This window comes from Aptenodytes patagonicus, chromosome 19 (genome assembly GCF_965638725.1).
Source record: "Aptenodytes patagonicus chromosome 19, bAptPat1.pri.cur, whole genome shotgun sequence".
Lineage (NCBI taxonomy): Eukaryota > Metazoa > Chordata > Aves > Sphenisciformes > Spheniscidae > Aptenodytes > Aptenodytes patagonicus.
Genome location: NC_134967.1, coordinates 7,721,913 through 7,733,159, shown reverse-complemented (window position 1 = coordinate 7,733,159; position 11,247 = coordinate 7,721,913). Strand labels below are relative to the sequence as shown.

Below are 11,247 nucleotides of genomic sequence, written 5' to 3'. Positions count from 1 at the left end.
ATTTTTGGAAGTGTTAATGGGTCGATTCACCAATGGTCCTTCAGACAAAGTTCTTGGTATATATTCAAATTAATTGTGTCAGAAGACATTATATGCAATGTGTATAAAGTTAACTGGTAATGCTTTGTCATTATCTTATTGCTGTCTTCAGGTTTTTTCCAAGGTAAGTTTTTGTCGTCAGGCTATTACAGGAACCCTTTGCTCCACAACCGAATCAGTCCCCACAACACTTCTGGGCTGTTGAGGCCTGTACATGTCTCCACTTCCAGCAAATGCACTGGTTTTTGTTGGTTTTTTTAAATTTTATTTTATTTTAAGTTTTCCCCCTGTTGGGAGCAGGCAAATGAAATTATCTATTTGATTCCCAATACTCCTAAGTGTCCTTTGGAGTCACAGATAGGTGGGAAGCGTTTTTGGTAATGAACTCTGCTTTCACGGGCAGTTCTATGCTGCCCGTCGGCAGAAGGAATTAAGAATAGAGCATTGGAGAAAGCAATACAGGTGCCAGAAACTCATGGGCTGTAATTATGCTACAAAATTGAGGTTTCAGCAAAAGAGACTTTAGTGTAGGAACAGGAGGCCTACAGCAGAAAAGACAGAATCAAAGTCTTACCGTTTCAACAGTTTTCTTTTGGGCTGTAGGGTTTTAATGCTGAAGAGAAAGGGTCCGACTTTTCTGTGGTAAGCATTTTGAATTTAGGCTAAATTGTGATGTTGGGCCAATAGTGACGAAAATTAGGTGCTTTGCTGCAGTTTGTCCGTGTTGAAGAAAACTCATTCATAACGTGCAGTGATTGAACACCGTTAGCGGCAAGTTCTAGCAAAACCACGAGCAAGAGGGGCATCGCTCTGAACTCTCCATGCGGAATGCAGCGTATACTGATGTTTATCCAAGAGCCTGTTGTTAAGCAGGTGGCTTTAGACTTCAAGCCTATAGTTCCAGCATCGTTTGTGAGCAAAGTTCCCGTTGTTTCATTCGCGCAGAAGATAGCAAGAATAGTTGGATCAGTTTTCAGTCGCTAATACTTATGACAAAATAGCTTACAGGTTTTTATGTCTGTGCTCATTTTGTCAACAAGGGGACGGGGGAGAAGAAAAAGCCAACAGACAAGTGATACTCCGGGGTGTGTTGGAAGAATACAGCTATAGCTTTATATCAGTGTGACTGGCCAGGAATGTTTGTTTAACAACTTTCACCTTCTGTAGAGAAAGGGCAGCAGCTCAGCCTGGTTTTGCCCACTGTTAATATCCAGGTGGTAGAAACAGGAAATAAACCAAGCCCATAGAAAGCAAGGCTGCAATGAGGCAGAAATGTGAAGTAGAGATTTTTTTGGGTTTTTTTAAGCTGTCCGATCTTTTCCAGTGTTTTACAAGGGCATGTTAAGAAATGTACCAGAGCTGTGGAAATTCTGTAGCCATTTCTCAGAAAACCATGAGAGAATTACTTCAACATATGTTTCCATCTTCTGCTTTTTGCATTTTTCCCCTCTTGTATTTCTTTTCCTTTGACCTGCTACAAACTTTTATATGCTTACAATTCTCACTGTTCAGAAGAAATCTCACTTCACTGTTACAATTTCCCCACAAAGTGGTACGCATCACTTCCAATTAAATTCCTTTCTCCTTACAGTATTGTCACATGCAGACCTGAAAATGATTGTCTGTTTAAATGATGCCTTAGAGAGTCTTATTACTAGGCTGTCCAGGAAACAACGCGAAGAAGGTGCCGTTTTAACTCTCAGCCTCAGGTGGTTAGTGTGCCTCAGCACATCTAAGGTGATAAGGCAGATTTTTTTTGTTTGTTTGTTTGTTTTGGTCTGCCAGAAAAGCTAAAACATGGCAGGCAACCTGAGCTTCCCTCCAGCACCTAAGAGAATGTAATGCTGCTTCCACCTATAGACAAAATGGGGTTTGTTGTTATTAGCGGGGGGGGTGTTAAGAGGATGAATGTGTGGATAAGTCACACTTGCCCTGCAAGCTAAAATGGGCTGGACACTTTATAAAATATGACTTGGATATGCATGCCATAAATATGCATCTAGTAGTATTAGCATATAATAATAAATTGTTCTGTCGTCAGACTTCTGAGGTGGCACATGTCACGGGGAGATGTCTGACCAAGGCTAGCCTTAGTTTGTCTCTGCGTGTCTGCGTCAGCCAGCGGCCCGTTCACTCATCTGTCACCACTGGGCCACAGCAGGCTGAGCGGTCCCCGGCCTTAAACACCTTTTCTTGAGGTGGTTCGACAGTGTCCCAATTCCACCGGCCCACAACCTCATCTTCAGTCAACACGGCTGTTGCCCAGGAGCATCTTTTTAGGCTGCTGGGTGGAAGGCATTCCCGGAAGAAAGGGCAACTGGCACTGGATTTCTTTCCAGTGGGTTTTATTATTGTTCCTGTTACTGCTGCTGGCACTTCAGGTACAGATACATGTGCAACCTGGGAAATTAATATAAGGCAAGTAACGGTATCAGTCAGTTGTGTGCATGCATGTGCGTAGCGGATTTTCTCTAAGTTTGTGGTGTTTAACTTAAAAGTCTTGACTTTTCAAACAGAGGTACCTAGCACTTCTTCAGATCCCTGTACGGTCTCAGAAGTTTGCCTGGCCTGAACAATTAGGCCACAGCTGCAAGCACAGAAAACTCAAAAAAACATCCCATGTCTATTTATTTTTTTCTGGACAAACAATTTTATTTTAGGTAATGCGTCTATACACTGTACATTCAGTCACTGTGGTATATAAGCATAGCTATTTTCATACATAATCTCATAAAGTCCTTTATTTTACAATATTATCTGCTTCAAGGGGAGGGGATGTGGAAAAGGGGGTGGAAAAGGACTATCAAGGTACACAGCGAAATAGATAAATATGCCAAGCTTTTTTCTTATTTTTTTTTAAATCAGGCATTTATAAACAAGAAAGCATACATTACTTACATAAAAATAGTTCTAGAATAGTAGAGTAAGTCATAATATTGTCATTAGCAGCAGCATAGGAGAGACCAGGATAACAAAAATGTGCTGAAATGCTATTGGCTATTATAAATGTAAAGATTTATTTTTCTTCAATTGAAAAAATGTCATTTCTGTGAGTTCTTTTGATTTAAAAAAAAAAAAAACCAAAACAAAACAACAACCAAACCAACAAAAAACTTCTCTCTAAAACACATGGACTGGTGAGAGGGCAGAATGGAAAGAAAACCAACCTTTTGGTAATAAAATACTTTACAGTGAAAATGAGGACAAATAAAATGCAAACGATGGAGAAAGATTAACCCACATTTAAAACTTGCAAAAAGATTTTGTTTTGTTTTTCCTAACAGACAGCAAAGGTTCTTCTTAGTTAAAAACACAACTCATAAAACAAGACAACTACCAGGTAAGAAAGAGTTTTGAAAAAGTAAACACCATATACACTTATAATACAACAGTGTAAAATGAAAAAAAGTATTTACATGTTGAATTTACTTTTAACTTTTTTTTTTTACATTGGCTAGTTCTGTTTGAAAAGCAGAATATTCTGTATACTAGTTAGCTGCTCCATAGATATGAATGTTATTGCTGTTGGTTTTTTTTTTCCCTTCGTTAAGTCTTCTTTCAGTAATAGAAACGATGAGTAATTAAACTGAATATACAAGTATTAAGTAATATATTTTTAAGTACAGGGAGAGTCAACAGCCTGTATGAAACACCTCTTCTCCCTTTTAACTTCTTAAAGGAAACTAAAGAGCAGATGAAACGAGAAGATGTGACTTTACAATTCCTATGCTCGCAGGTCAGAGCGCAAATGGAATGCAGCGGGTCTCAATGATAAGTCAGAAGAAAAGCAATTCCACCTGAACGGGCTAACAATTGTTTTACTGAAGCGTTGCAGACACAGAAATTACACACAGAACTCCCTCACCTCAAGCACCTGCACAAATTTTTTTTCTCTGAAGACCCCCTCTGCTTTGACAGCCCTTGTCTAGAGTTAGTGTCTCTGCAGCTGTCTTCTGACAATTTTAAAATCAATTACATGCACAGAAATTCTGAATTAGAAATAAACTATACGTTCTGCAGAAATAATTAAGATTTTATTGTTAAAATGTATTTAGGAAAGACAAAATTCTTTAAGATAGACTCCTATCCTGTACACCTCTCCTGTTGACGAACTGCTGGTGTAGAACGTTTGTTCTCAGTCTTCTTGCACCTTATTTAACCACACTGATTTTAAACCTTAATTTATAGAAATGTTTTTACTAGGATGTTTTAACTCCTGAGGATCAAATACTGTTGAGTCTTAACCTCAAACATTCTGAAGTTCATTTGTCATATATTATGCTTTATAGAATTACCGTAACGCACGGCAAAAGAAACCACGGTTTTGTAACAATAGTTGCAAGTTCATTTTGGAGACTTCTTTCTTGCGAATCTTACGCCGTTTACCTGTGAAGCACAGGTGATGCTGGCGGTTTGATGGGACTATTTACTGTTCTATTTTTTGCCTTTGAAAAAAAAGAAGACGGCATTAATTTTGGAGGATAAAAGCATCGTATGCACAGGAGAAATTGTGCCAGCGAATCGGTATGCTTCCCTAGACACAAGGAAGAAAAAGGATGTCACGTGCTGCAGGTAAGTGGACTGCTTTTCCTGTAAAAAAAACATCTAGAGATGGACACGTTGCCCTTTTTTGCTGAGTCATAAGGGGGGAGACACAATCGAAGGTCAGGGGGAAAAACCCGAACAAACGCGATTTGCAAAGTAAGGCTTCAAAGAAGCTGAGAGTGGGGGTGGGAATACATTTGTTCTATGTGTAATTTCTTCACATGGCAGTAAAGCTTACCCTAATGAGACTTCTGAAATGCACAATGATCAACTAAAGCTAAAATTATTTAGTTTCCCTTGAAGAAATAAGTGAATAATACAGATCTGGAAATCATAAGGCTGAGAACATTTTTATGCATACTGCATAACAAAATAAACCCTTTACATAAGACAGTAATAATGCCCATTAATGAATATACGTATGGCAGAGATTTTAATTCCATGCATATGATTTAATAATCGCAGAAAAAAAACATACAAAGAAGCAAAAAAAAAACAAAAACAACAAAACACCACGTTAAAAAAAAAACCTGCTTAAGCATAATCAAAATTCCTTTTGCATTGCACTTTAGAAGAGGAGATCTGCATCTAGACTCAGTCTCCAGCATCCCAAACACACAAGGGCAAACCCCTGTATAAACGGACAGTTTCATGTAATTTACTTGGTTTAGCTGTTTCTTGCTCCCAACAGTTTTACATTGTCCCAGTAATTCTACTCCTTTTGTATTTCTTCTTTTTGTACCTAAAACATATATATGAACTTCTTTGTTAATGCTCACAGTTATTATAATGGTTATTATAATGGTTTCAAGCAAACAGCTCTTGTTTTAAAAAAAAAAAAAAATCTCTAATGTACTGTAAGTAAATACTGTAATTTTAGGATTGGAAGCCGCTTTCTGTCTACTGGGAAATAATTTTTAAGCTTACATAGTTTGCATTAATGTCCAAAAGCAAATACAGGTTACTGGAAATATGTTTCTTCGTTTAGAATAACTTCTGTGTATGATGATGCATAGGGTTTTCTTTTTTTTTTTCTTTTTATTCTTTAAGGTAAAAAAAGTGTCAGCATTGCCTATATAAGATGCTGAGAGGAAAAATGAGCTGGAAGGCACATCTGCAGCCCCAGATCAAATTTTCACTTCACGCTGATCAGCTTGAGTGTGTAAGAGGTGAGTGTTTACGGGTGAAAATCACTTTTCTCTTGTTCAGTAAAGCACCAACTCTATTGGTTGAGCACTTCCGGGAGCATCTGTACTGCTTCCCAACTTCTGTTAGATACAAAGCCACGCAAAACAGGTTTAAAACTCAACCAGCAGTGCACTGGTCTGGTGAATTCATATTTGGTAGCATTCTATACCTGCCGAATCCTCATTTTGTGTAAACGTAAATGATGATGCAAGGTGTTGCATGGTGGAACACTGGGTTGATGATTTTCACATCTATTAGGCAGGGTAGAATCTAGAATGCTCAACTTGTAAACTTTAGAAATCTGGAATAAAATGCAGAGTAAGATTCTGACAAAGTGCAGGTTTTAAAAAAAAAAAAAAAAATCAACACCACCACCAATAAGACAAAGTGATGATGGCATGCTGCATTTTTATTCCGGGGCTGCGGCTTGGATCCCAAAATTAAAGTAATTTCTTTTTTTAAAAACAAAAAAGTTTTTTTTAAAAAAGATGTAGGCTTATTCACAGCAGCAAAAACGTTGTTTTTCTTTTCTGTAGTATCCAACAATGCGATGTTGCACTCCCCTTGGGCACAGAAATCCTGACTGAGAGTTCATGATAAGAGCAGGTAAATACTGAATTTATGGTAAGATGGTGCAACAAAGATGAGTTTTCCAGAAAACTGAAAGCTGAAGTAAAGATTTTGGAAGGACTTCAAAACGCACACGTCTTCTGCTTTATTTCTCAGCCGACTTACAGAGCCTCCGTCTCCTTCCTTTCCTTCCTTTCTTTTCCTGAAGCTGAAGTGCTCTTGGATGAAGCGAGTCTTTTGAACACATCAATTAATGAAGATGTCTTTAGAAAAGATGGCATGATTTGCAAACACTGAAGTCTGTAAGGCTGGGTTTATAATTCTAAAGCGTACGTCTTCTCTTCCCATCCCCGCTCCCACCACCCACCCCTTTCCAATCCCGCATCTTCCTTTCTTCTTGTGTTCAGGACAGGAAATGAAGATAATTCTTTCCAAGGAAAAAATCAACTTTGAAAAGCACTCTGAAATTCTCATACAACCACGTGACAGGATTAAAACTGTGATGGCTTCCTAGATGGCTGGAAAACTGCTGATGAAATGGCATCATCACCAGAGGGCTTCTACGTTAAGAATCCCAAAGCCGATAACAAGTCATTAAAAATTGTGCATCGAAGGTTTTTTTTTTTGTTTTGCTTTTAAAGGTTCATTATAAAAATCTTGTTAATTTTTTAATACCGAGTCTGTGTAATGAATTATTTTAAATAGCTTATAAGAAAAGTTTGTTTGTTTTTAAATTCCAAAATGTTCCAACAGGCAGAAGGGCAACATAAAAACACGGCCATGCTTGCCTTTTACTCTGATTTTAGTTGGACGATGCTGCTTGCTTGGAGTTTGCCAGTAGAAAATTTGCTGTGGACTTAGAAGTATTTTGTTTATAAACACTTTGTGTTTTATAGGCACAGTAAGATGTTGTGCTATATGGATCGGAAAAAAACGAGGCGTAATTCAGTGCTTCTGTTATAAAGAGTAACATTTGCCTTCCAACTAATAAGAATCCATATTCATAGATCTGTGTGCCAAGACACAGCTACGCACACATGCACTTACACACGTACCCCACACATCCTCCCTTACTGTGCATATATGTCATTCTGTAGGTGTATTAGATGATGTGGTGTTTGTTTAGTTCTCAACGTTGCTCGTTGTGTTTTCACTGCTGGATTGACTGCTTGATTTAGGCCACAGTTGTTCCTGAAGTTCCTTGACTACTTTTTCCAAGTGTTCTCGAGCCTCCCGTTCATGCATCAGGTCAGCTCGGAGCTGCTCCCTGTCAGCCTCTGCATGCTGAAGCTTAACCTGTAGGTCCTCAATCTAGAGAAAAGCATATTAAGAAACATAATAAACTATTTTAATATTTCTGTTCCGTCATGATTTTGTAGACTTTGACACACACTAGCACCTTAGCACAAAGTGAGAAGAGTAATAAAACCATGTACGTCCAGACATAAGATTATCAAAGTTGATAATGAGGAAGGAATTCCCTTTTCCCTACTTTTTTCCATACACTAATGTACAATTATGCACATGTATTGCATGAACTGTTTAGCTTTGAGATTCTTAAATATTTCTATAAAAGTTCCAGCAAGGAGGGTGAAAAACAGAATAGCGAAGAGTGCCTTAGGGTAACAGAACTCTGGTCGCTGTGCTTAAACCATTACAATTACTTCTGTAGGCAGGCAGCAATTTGGCAAAGTCAACTACAAGTGAAGTTTGCACAGGTAGAGTAATTTGCTTTCCGATCTCTTACAACTGTTATTAATATGAGTGACCAGAAACATACCCAGTTGCCTACATCAAAGGCCCATGTCTCAGCTATAGCTTAATGATGTCCAACAAAAGCAACTGTAGTATCCTCTCGTATACAAGAACCGCTATATCCTTCATATCAAATATAAGGAACTGTAAGGAGGCAAGATGGGCACGGAGGATGTGGAGGTACAGTGTAGATGGGAAGGGGATTGTGAATATGGATGCCAGAAAGCTGGGATGCAGGGAGCCCTCTGAATGAGCAGAAACTCCCCAAGAAACAGTGAAAATTAGCACCATTTCAACTCACAAATAAGCTGGACTTTAGAGGGCAGGAATGGGACTGAGCAGGTCCTAACATGCAGCAACTTGGCGCAGAAATGGACTTAAAGAAATACATGTTCCAAATAGCCTTAGAAGAGATCACTTGCTGAGATCTAACAGTCTTTTTCCAAGTTACGGCAAGAGATGCAGATGGCCTCAGCCTCCCCAATGGCCTCAGCACTCAATCTTCCTATTTTTTTACTTACCGATAACCAAAGGCAGAGAAAAGCCCCAATATTCAAGGGTGTAAACACTAGAAAAACTGCACCCGTTTGAAATAATAGGCAATTTTAGGCCACAAACAGGTAAGATTAGCAGTTATCAAAAGATCGCCATTTAACAAAGGAAAGGAAAACCTGTATGTCTGGGGCTAAAATGGAGGCTACCCCACCACCCCATCCATATTTGGATCTCTGTATCAAGGTAAGAAAAAAGGCAGGCATAAACCACACTGATATTCAATAGGTATTAAGCATCTAATACTTTACGCTTACACAAAGACATTTACACCCCTGAATTTGTTGTATTATTCCCTCTCATGCTTGCCCAATGCTAGTTTTCTCAGACTAAGCCTGTCTAGAGAATTGTGGTTTCCTCAAAAATAAGAAGTGAACACAACGTAAGTAAGTGACAAACTTCCTGTGTGCACTCCAAAATAAAGACAAAAGGATGTATAAAGCTTTATTTTAAAATTTCTTACGTGACTGACTGACTTAAGAACTTACTTAAGTCTTGTAAAATTCAGACTTTGATGTTACTTAAAGGTATTTTTCTATTAAGTAAGTGCCATGCAGAAATCTCTGAGGTAGTTGCTAAATAAAGCGGCTATTCCAGACCCTGAGACATCAGTTGCCATGTGACATTTTGCCCAGGCACAGCAGTAATACTGCATTTGGGGCTTAATGAGCGTCCTCATGCTGCTGCACTGCACTCTGGTGCTGTAACAGCAAGCCTGAGTACATGCAACAGGACATTGCAGTTGCTGCTGCAAATGTGTCGTTAATGTCTTTAGAAAAGACAAACCTGCAGAATATTTGGCTACTTGAGTTCTTTTTGAGGTGATTTTAACCTTTCATATTAGGAAACCTCAGTTATTCCCTCCCAGGGAGGGAATTTATTAGGAGACTGAAAACCCACATCACTGTCAAAAACTTCATGCGCGTCACAAAGCAAGGGAGGACACACCTGCAGAGTTGGAAAGCTCTGTGTGGTACGTATGGCGCTGACTTTTATCTGCACTTGCTGTTGCCTTGCTTTTTTTTGCTCAAGTGGAAGCCAACTGCCGGCAACGCCCAGTGCAGCAGCTCTCAATCTGGTTATGTTTAGTCTGGACACCTCTTATCAGTGAGACATCCTGTGATGCTAGGGAGGAAGCCCACATCATTTCCTGCTTCTGGTCTCCTGGTTAGACATGTCTCATAGCAGTACAAGTGGACCGCTCCCCTTCCCGTTATTGAGAGCCTAGGGTTAGAAGAATTTCTGGTTGCTATTGCTTTTTCTCTTCCTCTCCCCCTGCCTCCCTTAAAGTAACCACGCCAAATATTTGCAGCTCATGCCTTAGGCTTAACACCACATTTATGAAGCGTGTGTTTAACAACATGCGTGGCAGAAAAGTTGCTATAGTAAACATGGTCTAGCAGAGTTCCCTTTAACATTAATTCAGGTATGTTACAACATGCAAGTTGATCTTGTGACTGTATGACACCTATGTGGCATTTCCATGCAAGTGATACATCTCTGCTCTAGGGGTTTAAATTCAGGCAAGCATGTCCGATTTTTCAGAGACTTTCTGTTGCTAATGCTTGCTGACCCTTGCCTTTATTTATGCATTTCCCAGCCAGGCTTTTAGCTTGGGAACCAGTGATGGGGACAGGGGTTTGGCAGAGGGATATTAGGTGGGAGCAGGTCAGGGCAAGACTACAGGGGAGGCAGCTGTGGCAAGGAAAGGAGTTAGCCTTAAGGAGAGGGGCCGTTTGGGAGCACCTCTCCATAGAGGAGGGGGGGTTTGAGGGGGTTAACAATGGGTGTGGGACCATGCCCTTTTCTAGGAAACGCATTACTGGACAACTGGGATTGTTTTATTGGAGGAAGGGGAAGGCAGGGCACGCAATGGATTGCTCTTCAGGGCTATTTCTCAGGGAAATCCAGGACGCTGCCATTCTGCTCTCAGCTCAGCCTGTTACGCTGGGTCGTTTCAGGGGGCTTGGAACAGAGGATGGCCTTGCATTCCACATGCCCTGCAACACCAAGATACAACGACTTAAGGATGTGCAGCCTGAGCTCTCGGTTCGCTTGGCTTTGGATGGTTTAATAAATAAACTTCAGAATCTTTTACTGCAAGAGAATCTGACGCGGAGAGGGCGGGGAGAGATTTTTAGTTCGGAAGCTTAAAGCATACGAGTTGCTTGTAACAACACGTTCCAGCATTCCTAGAACTTTCACCGAGATCAAACTGGAAGTCTTTTCTTAGACCTGACAGTTTGCTCATCTTGTGCTTTACAACTGTAAACATCACTCCTTCCCAGCACTGCAGTTTGCTTATTGATGGGCCTTGGTTTCTTCTCTTGTTTTAAATAGTTCCTGTAGGTCTAGCCTGATCTTCAAGGAAAAATACTATTAGAGAAAGTGGCTCTGCCTAATATTTACAGTATTGAAATGGATCCCTGTGCATTGGCAGTGCCAACAGAGTATTAGTGGAACTGAAATAATGACTAGCACTTGTCTTCGTTCTCTGTAAATGGTGATTTTCAACTGACAAACGTGCAAAGTTCTAGGCAGAACTGTGGGACTGATGTAGGTGGTCAGGTGGAGGCAAATCGGTAACACCTTGCATTA

The 11,247-nt window shown here is 39.8% G+C and overlaps 1 protein-coding gene across 2 annotated transcripts in view; it reads right to left on the bottom strand.

The window, feature by feature from the left end:
* Positions 1-2,705: 2,705 nt before the first annotated feature.
* Positions 2,706-11,247, bottom strand: part of SKI (SKI proto-oncogene) — a 122,401-nt gene continuing 113,859 nt past the window's right edge. For both annotated transcript variants that reach the window (XM_076355867.1, XM_076355868.1), the window contains one exon: positions 2,706-7,653. In XM_076355867.1, coding sequence (XP_076211982.1) covers positions 7,465-7,653 — 189 coding nt within the window. In that variant the 3' untranslated portion in view covers positions 2,706-7,464. The remainder of the gene's footprint in view (positions 7,654-11,247) is intronic.